At 72.2% G+C, this 12,348-nt stretch overlaps 1 protein-coding gene across 1 annotated transcript in view; it reads left to right on the top strand.

The window, feature by feature from the left end:
* LOC121274793 (F-box/LRR-repeat protein 19-like) overlaps positions 1-11,885 on the top strand; it is an 84,640-nt gene extending 72,755 nt beyond the window's left edge. Inside the window, exons 10-11 of the mRNA XM_041182145.1 lie at positions 2,390-2,608; positions 11,665-11,885. Coding sequence (XP_041038079.1) covers positions 2,390-2,608; positions 11,665-11,846 — 401 coding nt within the window. The 3' untranslated portion in view covers positions 11,847-11,885. The remainder of the gene's footprint in view (positions 1-2,389; positions 2,609-11,664) is intronic.
* Positions 11,886-12,348: the final 463 nt, after the last annotated feature.

Below are 12,348 nucleotides of genomic sequence, written 5' to 3'. Positions count from 1 at the left end.
CTCTCCGGGGACACGGTCACTCTGTCCACCCTCGCGCTCCGGGGTCTCTGTCACTCTGTCCAGCCTCGCTCTCCGGGGACACGGTCACTCTGTCCACCCTCGCGCTCCGGGGTCTCTGTCACTCTGTCCAGCCTCGCTCTCCGGGGACACAGTCACTCTCTCCAGCCTCGCTCTCCGGGGTCTCTGTCACTCTGTCCAGCCTCGCTCTCCGGGGACCCGGTCACTCTGTCCAGCCTCGCTCTCCGGGGACACGGTCACTCTGTCCAGCCTCGCTCTCCGGGGACACGGTCACTCTGTCCAGCCTCGCTCTCCGGGGTCTCTGTCACTCTGTCCAGCCTCGCTCTCCGGGGACACGGTCACTCTGTCCAGCCTCGCTCTCCGGGGACACGGTCACTCTGTCCAGCCTCGCTCTCCGGGGACCCGGTCACTCTGTCCAGCCTCGCTCTCCGGGGACACGGTCACTCTGTCCAGCCTCGCTCTCCGGGGACACGGTCACTCTGTCCAGCCTCGCTCTCCGGGGACACGGTCACTCTGTCCAGCCTCGCTCTCCGGGGTCCCGGTCACTCTGTCCAGCCTCGCTCTCCAGGGACACGGTCACTCTGTCCAGCCTCGCTCTCCGGGGACACGGTCACTCTGCCCGGCCTCGCTCTCCCGGGACACGGTCACTCTGTCCAGCCTCGCTCTCCGGGGACACGGTCACTCTGTCCAGCCTCGCTCTCCGGGGACACGGTCACTCTGCCTCTCCGGGGTCCTGGTCACTCTGCTTCTCCTGGGTCCTGGTCACTTTGCCTCTCCGGGGGCCTGGTCACTCTGCCACTCCGGGCACCCGTTCACTCTGCCTCTCCGGGGTCCTTGTCACTCTGCCTCTCTGGGGACCCGGTCACTCTGCCTCTCCGGGGTCCTGGTCACTCTGCCTCTCCGGGGTCCTGGTCACTCTGCCGCTCCGGGGACCCGGTCAGTCTGCCTCTCCGGGCACCCGGTCAGTCTGCCTCTCCGGGCACCCGGTCAGTCTGCCTCTCCGGGCACCCGGTCAGTCTGCCTCTCCGGGCACCCGGTCAGTCTGCCTCTCCGGGCACCCGGTCAGTCTGCCTCTCCGGGCACCCGGTCAGTCTGCCTCTCCGCGGACCCGGTCAGTCTACCTCTCCGCGGACCCGGTCAGTCTGCCTCTCCGGGCACCCGGTCAGTCTTCCTCTCCGCGGACCCGGTCAGTCTGCCTCTCCGGGCACCCGGTCAGTCTGCCTCTCCGGGCACCCGGTCAGTCTGCCTCTCCGCGGACCCGGTCAGTCTGCCTCTCCGCGGGCCCGGTCAGTCTGCCTCTCCGCGGACCCGGTCAGTCTGCCTCTCTGGGCACCCGGTCAGTCTGCCTCTCCGCGGACCCGGTCAGTCTGCCTCTCCGCGGGCCCGGTCAGTCTGCCTCTCCGCGGACCCGGTCAGTCTGCCTCTCTGGGCACCCGGTCAGTCTGCCTCTCCGCGGACCCGGTCAGTCTACCTCTCTGGGCACCCGGTCAGTCTGCTTCTCCGGGCACCCGGTCAGTCTACCTCTCCGGGCACCCGGTCAGTCTGCCTCTCCGCGGACCCGGTCAGTCTACCTCTCCGGGCACCCGGTCAGTCTGCCTCTCCGCGGGCCCGGTCAGTCTGCCTCTCCGCGGGCCCGGTCAGTCTGCCTCTCCGCGGACCCGGTCAGTCTGCCTCTCCGGGCACCCGGTCAGTCTGCCTCTCCGCGGACCCGGTCAGTCTGCCTCTCCGCGGACCCGGTCAGTCTGCCTCTCCGGGCACCCGGTTAGTCTGCCTCTCCGGGCACCCGGTCACTCTGCCTCTCTGGGGACCCGGTCACTCTGCCTCTCTGGGCACCCGGTCAGTCTGCCTCTCCGGGCACCCGGTCACTCTGCCTCTCTGGGGACCCGGTCACTCTGCCTCTCTGGGGACCCGGTCACTCTGCCTCTCCGGGCACCCGGTCAGTCTGCCTCTCCGGGCACCCGGTCAGTCTGCCTCTCCGGGCACCCGGTCACTCTGCCTCTCCGGGCACCCGGTCAGTCTGCCTCTCCGCGGACCCGGTCAGTCTGCCTCTCCGGGCACCCAGTCAGTCTGCCTCTCCGGGCACCCGGTCAGTCTGCCTCTCCCGGCACCCAGTCAGTCTGCCTCTCCGGGCACCCGGTCAGTCTGCCTCTCCACGGACCCGGTCAGTCTGCCTCTCCGGGCACCCAGTCAGTCTGCCTCTCCGCGGACCCGGTCAGTCTGCCTCTCCGCGGACCCGGTCAGTCTGCCTCTCCGCGGACCCGGTCAGTCTGCCTCTCCGGGCACCCGGTCAGTCTGCCTCTCCGGGGTCCTGGTCAGTCTGTCGAGCTGTGTGATGCGGTGACTCTGATTTGCTGCTTCTGTCTCTCTCCAGGTCAGAATGAGAATCGTGGGCGTCTGCAGAACGTGACCCAGCTCCGTCTAGCTGGACTGGACATCATGGACTCCTCACTGCGACTCCTGGTCCGCCATGTGCCCCAGCTGACCAGCCTGGACCTCAGCCACTGTCCGCACGTCGGAGACCAGTCCGTCAATCTCCTGACGGCTGCAAACTCCCAGCTCCGCGATAACCTCGCTGAGATCAACTTGTCAGGTAAATCCCTGCCCCCCCTCCCCGACGGTACCTGCCCCGCCCCAGCCCTGCCCTACCTCCCCCCCCCCGCTCCCCCTCCCCCCGCTCTCCCTCCCCCCGCTCTCCCTCCCCCCATCCCGCTCTCCCTCCCCCCGCTCTCCCTCCCCCCATCCCGCTCTCCCTCCCCCCGCTCTCCCTCCCCCCATCCCGCTCTCCCTCCCCCCGCTCTCCCTCCCCATCCCACTCTCCCTCCCCCCGCTCTCCCTCCCCCAATTCCGCCCCGCTCTCCCCTCGCTCTCCCACCCCCATCCCGCTCTCCCCTCACCCTGCTCTCCCTCCCCATCCCGCCCTCCCTCACCCCGCTCTCCCTCCCCCTGCTCTCCCTCCCCCACCACGCTCTCCCTCCCCATCCCGCCCTCCCTCACCCCGCTCTCCCTCCCCCCATCCCGCCCCGCTCTCCCCTCGCTCTCCCTCCCCATCCCACTCTTCCTCCCCCCGCTCTCCCTCCCCCCATCCCGCCCCGCTCTCCCCTTGCTCTCCCACCCCCATCCCGCCCTCCCTCACCCCGCTCTCCCTCCCCCCATCGCGCCCCACTCTCCCTCCCCCCGCTCACCCTCCCCATCCCATTCTCCCTACCCCCGCTCTCCCTCCCCGCATCCCGCCCCGCTCTCCCACCCCCTGCTCTCCCTCCCCCCATCCCGACCCACTCTCCCTCCCCCCATCCCGCTCTCCCTCCCCCCGCTCTCCCTCCCCATCCCACTCTCCCTCCCCCCGCTCTCCCTCCCCACGCTCTCCCTCCCCCCATCCCGCCCCGCTCTCCCCTCGCTCTCCCACCCCCATCCCGCTCTCCCCCCACCCTGCTCTCCCTCCCCATCCCGCCCTCCCCATCCCGCCCTCCCTCACCCCGCTCTCCCACCCCCTGCTCTCCCTCCCCCACCACGCTCTCCCTCCCCACCACGCTCTCCCTCCCCATCCCGCCCTCCCTCACCCTGCTCTCCCTCCCTCCATTCCGCCCTCCCTCCCCCTGCTCTCCCTCCCCATCCCGCTCTCCCTCACCCCGCTCTCCCTCCCCCTGCTCTCCCTCCCCCCATCCCGCTCCGCTCTCCCCCCACCCCGCTCTCCCTCCCACTGCTGTCCCTCCCCCTGCTTTCCCTCCCCATCCAGCTCTCCCTCCCCCTGCTCTCCCTCCCCCCATCCCACCCCGCTCTCCCACCCCCATCCCGCCCTCCCTCACCCCGCTGTCCCTCCCCCCGCTCTCCCTCCCCCATCCCGCCTCGCTCTCCCACCCCCATCCCACTCTCACCCCACCCCGCCCTCCCTCCCCATCCCGCCCTCCCTCACCATCCCGCCCTCCCTCACCCCGCTCTCCCTCCCCCTGCTCTCCCTCCCCCCATCCCGCCCTGCTCTCCCCCCACCCCCGCTCTCCCTCCCCCTGCACTCCCTCCCCCCATCCCGCCCTGCTCTCCCCCCACCCCGCTCTCCCTCCCCCCACCCCGCTCTCCCTCCCCCATCCCACCCCGCTCTCCCTCCACCCGCTCTTCCTCCCCCCATCCCACCCCGCTCTCCCTCCACCCGCTCTTCCTCCCCCCATCCCACCCCGCTCTCCCTCCCCCATCCCACCCCGCGCTCCCTCCTCCATCCCACCCCGCTCTCCCTCCACCTGCTCTCCCTCCCCCATCCCACCCCGCTCTCCCTCCACCTGCTCTCCCTCCCCCATCCCACCCCGCTCTCCCTCCACCCGCTCTCCCTCCCCCCATCCCACCCCGCGCTCCCTCCTCCATCCCACCCCGCTCTCCCTCCACCCGCTCTCCCTCCCCCCATCCCACCCCGCTCTCCCTCCCCCATCCCACCCCGCGCTCCCTCCTCCATCCCACCCCGCTCTCCCTCCACCCGCTCTCCCTCCCCCCATCCCACCCCGCTCTCCCTCCCCCCCATCCCACCCCGCTCTCCCTCCCCCCATCCTGCCCCGCTCTCCCCCATCCCACTCTCCCTCCCCATCCTGCCCCGCTATCCCTCATCCTACTCTCCCTCCCCCATCCCCCCCCGCTCTCCCTCCCCCATCCCACCCCGCTCTCCCTCCCCCATCCCACCCCGCTCTCCCTCCCCCCATCCCACCCCGCTCTCCCTCCCCCCATCCCACCCCGCTCTCCCACCCCCATCCCGCCCTCCCTCACCCCGCTGTCCCTCCCCCCGCTCTCCCTCCCCCATCCCGCCTCGCTCTCCCACCCCCATCCCACTCTCACCCCACCCCGCCCTCCCTCCCCATCCCGCCCTCCCTCACCATCCCGCCCTCCCTCACCCCGCTCTCCCTCCCCCTGCTCTCCCTCCCCCCATCCTGCCCTGCTCTCCCCCCACCCCGCTCTCCCTCCCCCCACCCCGCTCTCCCTCCCCCATCCCACCCCGCTCTCCCTCCACCCGCTCTTCCTCCCCCCATCCCACCCCGCTCTCCCTCCCCCATCCCACCCCGCGCTCCCTCCTCCATCCCACCCCGCTCTCCCTCCACCTGCTCTCCCTCCCCCATCCCACCCCGCTCTCCCTCCACCTGCTCTCCCTCCCCCATCCCACCCCGCTCTCCCTCCACCCGCTCTCCCTCCCCCCATCCCACCCCGCGCTCCCTCCTCCATCCCACCCCGCTCTCCCTCCACCCGCTCTCCCTCCCCCCATCCCACCCCGCTCTCCCTCCCCCATCCCACCCCGCGCTCCCTCCTCCATCCCACCCCGCTCTCCCTCCACCCGCTCTCCCTCCCCCCATCCCACCCCGCTCTCCCTCCCCCCATCCCACCCCGCTCTCCCTCCCCCCATCCTGCCCCGCTCTCCCCCATCCCACTCTCCCTCCCCATCCTGCCCCGCTATCCCTCATCCTACTCTCCCTCCCCCATCCCCCCCCGCTCTCCCTCCCCCATCCCACCCCGCTCTCCCTCCCCCCATCCCACCCCGATCTCCCTCCCCCCATCCCGCCCCCCATCCCACCCCGCTCTCCCTCCCCCCATCCCACCCCGCTCTCCCTCCCCCCATCCCACCCCGCTCTCCCTCCACCTGCTCTCCCTCCCCCATCCCACCCCGCTCTCCCTCCACCTGCTCTCCCTCCCCCATCCCACCCCGCTCTCCCTCCACCCGCTCTCCCTCCCCCCATCCCGCCCCGCTCTCCCTCCCCCATCCCACCCCGCTCTCCCTCCCCCATCCCACCCCGCTCTCCCTCCCCCCATCCTGCCCCGCTCTCCCTCCACCCATCCTGCCCCGCTCTCCCCCATCCCACTCTCCCTCCCCATCCTGCCCCGCTCTCCCTCCACCCGCTCTCCCTCCCCCATCCCACCCCGCTCTCCCTCCACCCGCTCTCCCTCCCCCCATCCCGCCCCGCTCTCCCTCCCCCATCCTGCCCCACTCTCCCTCCCACATCCCACCCCGCTCTCCCTCCCCCATCCCACCCCGCTCTCCCTCCCCCCATCCTGCCCCGCTCTCCCCCATCCCACTCTCCCTCCCCATCCTGCCCCGCTATCCCTCATCCTACTCTCCCTCCCCCATCCCCCCCCGCTCTCCCTCCCCCATCCCACCCCGCTCTCCCTCCCCCATCCCACCCCGCTCTCCCTCCCCCCATCCCACCCCGCTCTCCCTCCCCCATCCCACCCCGCTCTCCCTCCACCCGCTCTCCCTCCCCCCATCCCACCCCGCTCTCCCTCCCCCCATCCCACCCCGCTCTCCCTCCCCCCATCCCGCCCCCCATCCCACCCCGCTCTCCCTCCACCTGCTCTCCCTCCCCCATCCCACCCCGCTCTCCCTCCACCTGCTCTCCCTCCCCCATCCCACCCCGCTCTCCCTCCACCCGCTCTCCCTCGCCCCATCCCGCCCCGCTCTCCCTCCCCCATCCCACCCCGCTCTCCCTCCCCCCATCCCACCCCGCTCTCCCTCCACCTGCTCTCCCTCCCCCATCCCACCCCGCTCTCCCTCCACCTGCTCTCCCTCCCCCATCCCACCCCGCTCTCCCTCCACCCGCTCTCCCTCCCCCCATCCCGCCCCGCTCTCCCTCCCCCATCCCACCCCGCTCTCCCTCCACCCGCTCTCCCTCCCCCATCCCACCCCGCTCTCCCTCCCCCATCCCACCCCGCGCTCCCTCCTCCATCCCACCCCGCTCTCCCTCCACCCGCTCTCCCTCCCCCATCCCACCCCCGCTCTCCCTCCACCTGCTCTCCCTCCCCCATCCCGCCCCGCGCTCCCTCCTCCATCCCACCCCGCTCTCCCTCCACCCGCTCTCCCTCCCCCATCCCACCCCGCTCTCCCTCCCCCCATCCCACCCCGCTCTCCCTCCCCCCATCCCGCCCCGCTCTCCCTCCCCCCATCCCGCCCCGCTCTCCCTCCACCTGCTCTCCCTCCCCCATCCCACCCCGCTCTCCCTCCACCCGCTCTCCCTCCCCCCATCCCACCCCGTTCTCCCTCCCCCATCCCACCCCGCTCTCCCTCCACCCGCTCTCCCTCCCCCCATCCCACCCCGCTCTCCCTCCACCTGCTCTCCCTCCCCCATCCCGCCCCGCTCTCCCTCCCCCATCCCACCCCCGCTCTCCCTCCACCTGCTCTCCCTCCCCCATCCCGCCCCGCGCTCCCTCCTCCATCCCACCCCGCTCTCCCTCCACCCGCTCTCCCTCCCCCCATCCCACCCCGCTCTCCCTCCCCCCATCCCACCCCGCTCTCCCTCCCCCCATCCCGCCCCGCTCTCCCTCCCCCATCCCGCCCCGCTCTCCCTCCCCCCATCCCGCCCCGCTCTCCCTCCCCCCATCCCACCCCGCTCTCCCTCCCCATCCCACCCCGTTCTCCCTCCCCCATCCCACCCCGCTCTCCCTCCACCTGCTCTCCCTCCCCCATCCCACCCCGCTCTCCCTCCCCCCATCCCACCCCGTTCTCCCTCCCCCATCCCACCCCGCTCTCCCTCCACCCGCTCTCCCTCCCCCCATCCCACCCCGCTCTCCCTCCACCTGCTCTCCCTCCCCCATCCCGCCCCGCTCTCCCTCCCCCATCCCACCCCGCTCTCCCTCCACCTGCTCTCCCTCCCCCATCCCGCCCCGCGCTCCCTCCTCCATCCCACCCCGCTCTCCCTCCACCCGCTCTCCCTCCCCCCATCCCACCCCGCTCTCCCTCCCCCCATCCCACCCCGCTCTCCCTCCCCCCATCCCGCCCCGCTCTCCCTCCCCCATCCCGCCCCGCTCTCCCCTCCCCCCATCCCGCCCCGCTCTCCCTCCCCCCATCCCACCCCGCTCTCCCTCCCCATCCCACCCCGTTCTCCCTCCCCCATCCCACCCCGCTCTCCCTCCACCTGCTCTCCCTCCCCCATCCCACCCCGCTCTCCCTCCACCCGCTCTCCCTCCCCCCATCCCACCCCGTTCTCCCTCCCCCATCCCACCCCGCTCTCCCTCCCCCCATCCCGCCCCGCTCTCCCTCCCCCCATCCCGCCCCGCTCTCCCTCCACCTGCTCTCCCTCCCCCATCCCACCCCGCTCTCCCTCCACCCGCTCTCCCTCCCCCCATCCCACCCCGTTCTCCCTCCCCCATCCCACCCCGCGCTCCCTCCTCCTCCCACCCCGCTCTCCCTCCACCCGCTCTCCCTCCCCCCATCCCACCCCGCTCTCCCTCCCCCATCCCACCCCGCTCTCCCTCCCCCATCCCACCCCGCTCTCCCTCCACCTGCTCTCCCTCCCCCATCCCGCCCCGCTCTCCCTCCCCCATCCCACCCCGCTCTCCCTCCACCTGCTCTCCCTCCCCCATCCCGCCCCGCGCTTCCCTCCTCCATCCCACCCCGCTCTCCCTCCACCCGCTCTCCCTCCCCCCCATCCCACCCCGCTCTCCCTCCCCCCATCCCACCCCCCGCTCTCCCTCCCCCCATCCCGCCCCGCTCTCCCTCCCCCCATCCCACCCCGCTCTCCCTCCCCCCATCCCACCCCGTTCTCCCTCCCCCATCCCACCCCGCTCTCCCTCCACCCGCTCTCCCTCCCCCCATCCCACCCCGCTCTCCCTCCACCCGCTCTCCCTCCCCCCATCCCACCCCGCTCTCCCTCCCCATCCCCCCCCGCTCTCCCTCCCCATCCCACCCCGTTCTCCCTCCCCCATCCCACCCCGTTCTCCCTCCCCCATCCCACCCCGCTCTCCCTCCACCCGCTCTCCCTCCCCCCATCCCACCCCGCTCTCCCTCCCCATCCCACCCCGCTCTCCCTCCACCCGCTCTCCCTCCCCCCATCCCACCCCGCTCTCCCTCCCCCCATCCCACCCCGCTCTCCCTCCCCATCCCACCCCGTTCTCCCTCCCCCATCCCACCCCGCTCTCCCTCCACCTGCTCTCCCTCCCCCATCCCACCCCCGCTCTCCCTCCCCCCATCCCACCCCGTTCTCCCTCCCCCATCCCACCCCGCTCTCCCTCCACCCGCTCTCCCCTCCCCCCCATCCCACCCCGCTCTCCCTCCACCTGCTCTCCCTCCCCCATCCCGCCCCGCTCTCCCTCCCCCATCCCACCCCGCTCTCCCTCCACCTGCTCTCCCTCCCCATCCCGCCCCGCGCTCCCTCCTCCATCCCACCCCGCTCTCCCTCCACCCGCTCTCCCTCCCCCCATCCCACCCCGCTCTCCCTCCCCCCATCCCACCCCCGCTCTCCCTCCCCCCATCCCGCCCCGCTCTCCCTCCCCCATCCCGCCCCGCTCTCCCTCCCCCCATCCCGCCCCGCTCTCCCTCCCCCCATCCCACCCCGCTCTCCCTCCCCATCCCACCCCGTTCTCCCTCCCCCATCCCACCCCGCTCTCCCTCCACCTGCTCTCCCCTCCCCCATCCCACCCCGCTCTCCCCTCCACCCGCTCTCCCTCCCCCCATCCCACCCCGTTCTCCCTCCCCCATCCCACCCCGCTCTCCCTCCCCCCATCCCGCCCCGCTCTCCTCCCCCCATCCCGCCCCGCTCTCCCTCCACCTGCTCTCCCTCCCCCATCCCACCCCGCTCTCCCTCCACCCGCTCTCCCTCCCCCCATCCCACCCCGTTCTCCCTCCCCCATCCCACCCCGCTCTCCCTCCACCCGCTCTCCCTCCCCCCATCCCACCCCGCTCTCCCTCCACCTGCTCTCCCTCCCCCATCCCGCCCCGCTCTCCCTCCCCCATCCCACCCCGCTCTCCCTCCACCTGCTCTCCCTCCCCCATCCCGCCCCGCTCTCCCTCCCCCATCCCACCCCGCTCTCCCTCCACCTGCTCTCCCTCCCCCATCCCGCCCCGCGCTCCCTCCTCCATCCCACCCCGCTCTCCCTCCACCCGCTCTCCCTCCCCCCATCCCACCCCGCTCTCCCTCCCCCCATCCCACCCCGCTCTCCCTCCCCCCATCCCGCCCCGCTCTCCCTCCCCCCATCCCACCCCGCTCTCCCTCCCCATCCCACCCCGTTCTCCCTCCCCCATCCCACCCCGCTCTCCCTCCACCTGCTCTCCCTCCCCCATCCCACCCCCTCTCCCTCCACCCGCTCTCCCCTCCCCCCATCCCACCCCGTCTCTCCTCCCCCATCCCACCCCCGCTCTCCCTCCCCCCATCCCACCCCGTTTCTCCCTCCCCCATCCCACCCCGCTCTCCCTCCACCCGCTCTCCCTCCCCCCATCCCACCCCGCTCTCCCTCCACCCGCTCTCCCTCCCCCCATCCCACCCCGCTCTCCCTCCCATCCCCCCCCGCTCTCCCTCCCCATCCACCCCCGTTCTTCTCCCTCCCCCATCCCACCCCCGCTCTCCCTCCACCCGCTCTCCCTCCCCCCCATCCCACCCCGCTCTCCCCTCCCCATCCCACCCCGCTCTCCCTCCACCCGCTCTCCCTCCCCCCATCCCACCCCGTTCTCCCTCCCCCCCATCCCACCCCGCTCTCCCTCCCCCATCCCACCCCGCTCTCCCTCCTACCCGCTCTCCCTCCCTCCCATCCCTCCCCGTTCTCCCTCCCCCATCCCACCCCGCTCTCCCTCCACCCGCTCTCCCTCCCCCCATCCCACCCCGCTCTCCCCTCCACCTGCTCTCCCTCCCCCATCCCACCCCGCTCTCCCTCCCCCATCCCACCCCGCTCTCCCTCCACCGCCTCTCCCTCCCCCCCCCATCCCACCCCGCTCTCCCTCCCCCATCCCACCCACGCTCTCCCTCCACCCGCTCTCCCTCCCCCCATCCCACCCCGTTCTCCCTCCCCCATCCCACCCCCCTTCTCCCTCCCCCATCTCCCTCCCCGCTCTCCCTCCACCCGCTTCTCCCTCCCCCCATCCCACCCCGCTCTCCCTCCCCCCATCCCACCCCGTTCTCCCTCCTCCCCATCCCACCCCGCTCTCCCCTCCACCCGCTCTCCCTCCCCCATCCACCCCGCTCTCCTCCACCCGCTCCTCCTCCTCCCATCCCACCCTCGCTCTCCCTCCACGCCCTCTCCCACCCCCCATCCCGACCCCGCTCTCCTCCCTCCCCCATCCCACCCCGCTCTCCTCCCCCATCTCGCCCCGCTCTCCCTCCCCCCATCTCGCCCCGCCTCTCCCTCCCCCATCTCGCCCCGCTCTCCCCTCCCCCCTTTCACGCCCCGCTCTCCGCTCCCCCCCCATCCCGCCCCGCTCTCCCCCCCCACCCTGCTCTCCTCCCCCACCCCGCCCTGCACCCCCTCCCCACCCCGCCCTGCTCTCCCCCACCCCCGCCCTGCTCTCCCCCCCCCACCCCGCCCTGCTCCCCCTCCCCCACCCCGCCCTGCTCTCCCCCACCCCGCCCTGCTCTCCCTCCCCCATCCCGCCCCGCTCTTCCCCCCACCCTGCTCCCCCTCCCAACCCTGACCCGCTCTCCCCCCAGCTCTCTCTCTCTCTCCCTCCCCTGCTCCCTGTCATCCCCCCCTCTCTTTCCCACCCTTCCTCCCGCTCCCTTTCTCCTCTCTCTCCCCACCCCCCCCCCCCCACCACCTGCTCCTCCCCGCGCCCTCTCACCCGCCTGCCCTCTCTCTCTCCTCCCTCTCCCCCCACCTCCCGCTCCCTCTCTCGCTTCCCGCCCAGTCTGTCCCTGCCTTTTCGATACTAACCCCCCCCCTACCTCTCTCTCTCTCTCTGTCTCTGTCTCTGTGTCTCTCCAGGCTGCAGCCGGCTCACAGACCAGTGCCTCCCGCTCTTCAAACGCTGTCCCAGCATCGTCCGCATCGACCTGCGCTCCTGCAAGCAGATCACGCCGGAGGGCTGCCAGCGTTTCATCCAGGACAGCTCCCTGGCCGCCTCCTTCCAGTGCTCCGAGGATAAACTGATCTTGCGCAACAGCTAACATCACGGAGGGGGGGCTGTCTGTCCCCGTTGGGGTTGTGGGGAGGGTGTGGGGGGTGGGGGCGGGGGGTGTTGGAAGAAGGGAGGGGTCGTTGCTGGAAGGAACAGAGACAGGGTCCCAGCTGTGAACCCCCTTCGACAATTTCTTTTGTGTTTTTTTTTTAAAAAAAAAAGAAATATTATTTTCAACTTTTGATTTCCTTTTCCGTTGGGCCTGAAAAACCTCGTTCCTCGTTTTGTTTCTTTTTAAAAATGTTTGCCAGGGAAGTCGTTGAAACCACTTGTAAAAGAGAGAGAGAGAGAGAGAGAGGAGAGAGCCGGTGGTCTGTACGCCACAGGCAGAGTGGGGGGGGTGGGGGGGGGGGTTGCCGGGTGAGGGTCAATAAAGGAGAGAACTTAGAGGAAGCCGGTTTCCTGTCACGTCCTGTCACCCAGCAGTTGGGGGGGGGGGGGGAGCATGGCAGCCGCCTGGCAGCACAGGAAGATCCCACGAAGCCGCCGGG

This window comes from Carcharodon carcharias, assembly GCF_017639515.1.
Source record: "Carcharodon carcharias isolate sCarCar2 chromosome 38 unlocalized genomic scaffold, sCarCar2.pri SUPER_38_unloc_2, whole genome shotgun sequence".
NCBI lineage: Eukaryota > Metazoa > Chordata > Chondrichthyes > Lamniformes > Lamnidae > Carcharodon > Carcharodon carcharias.
This window is presented reverse-complemented; position numbering and strand designations above follow the sequence as displayed.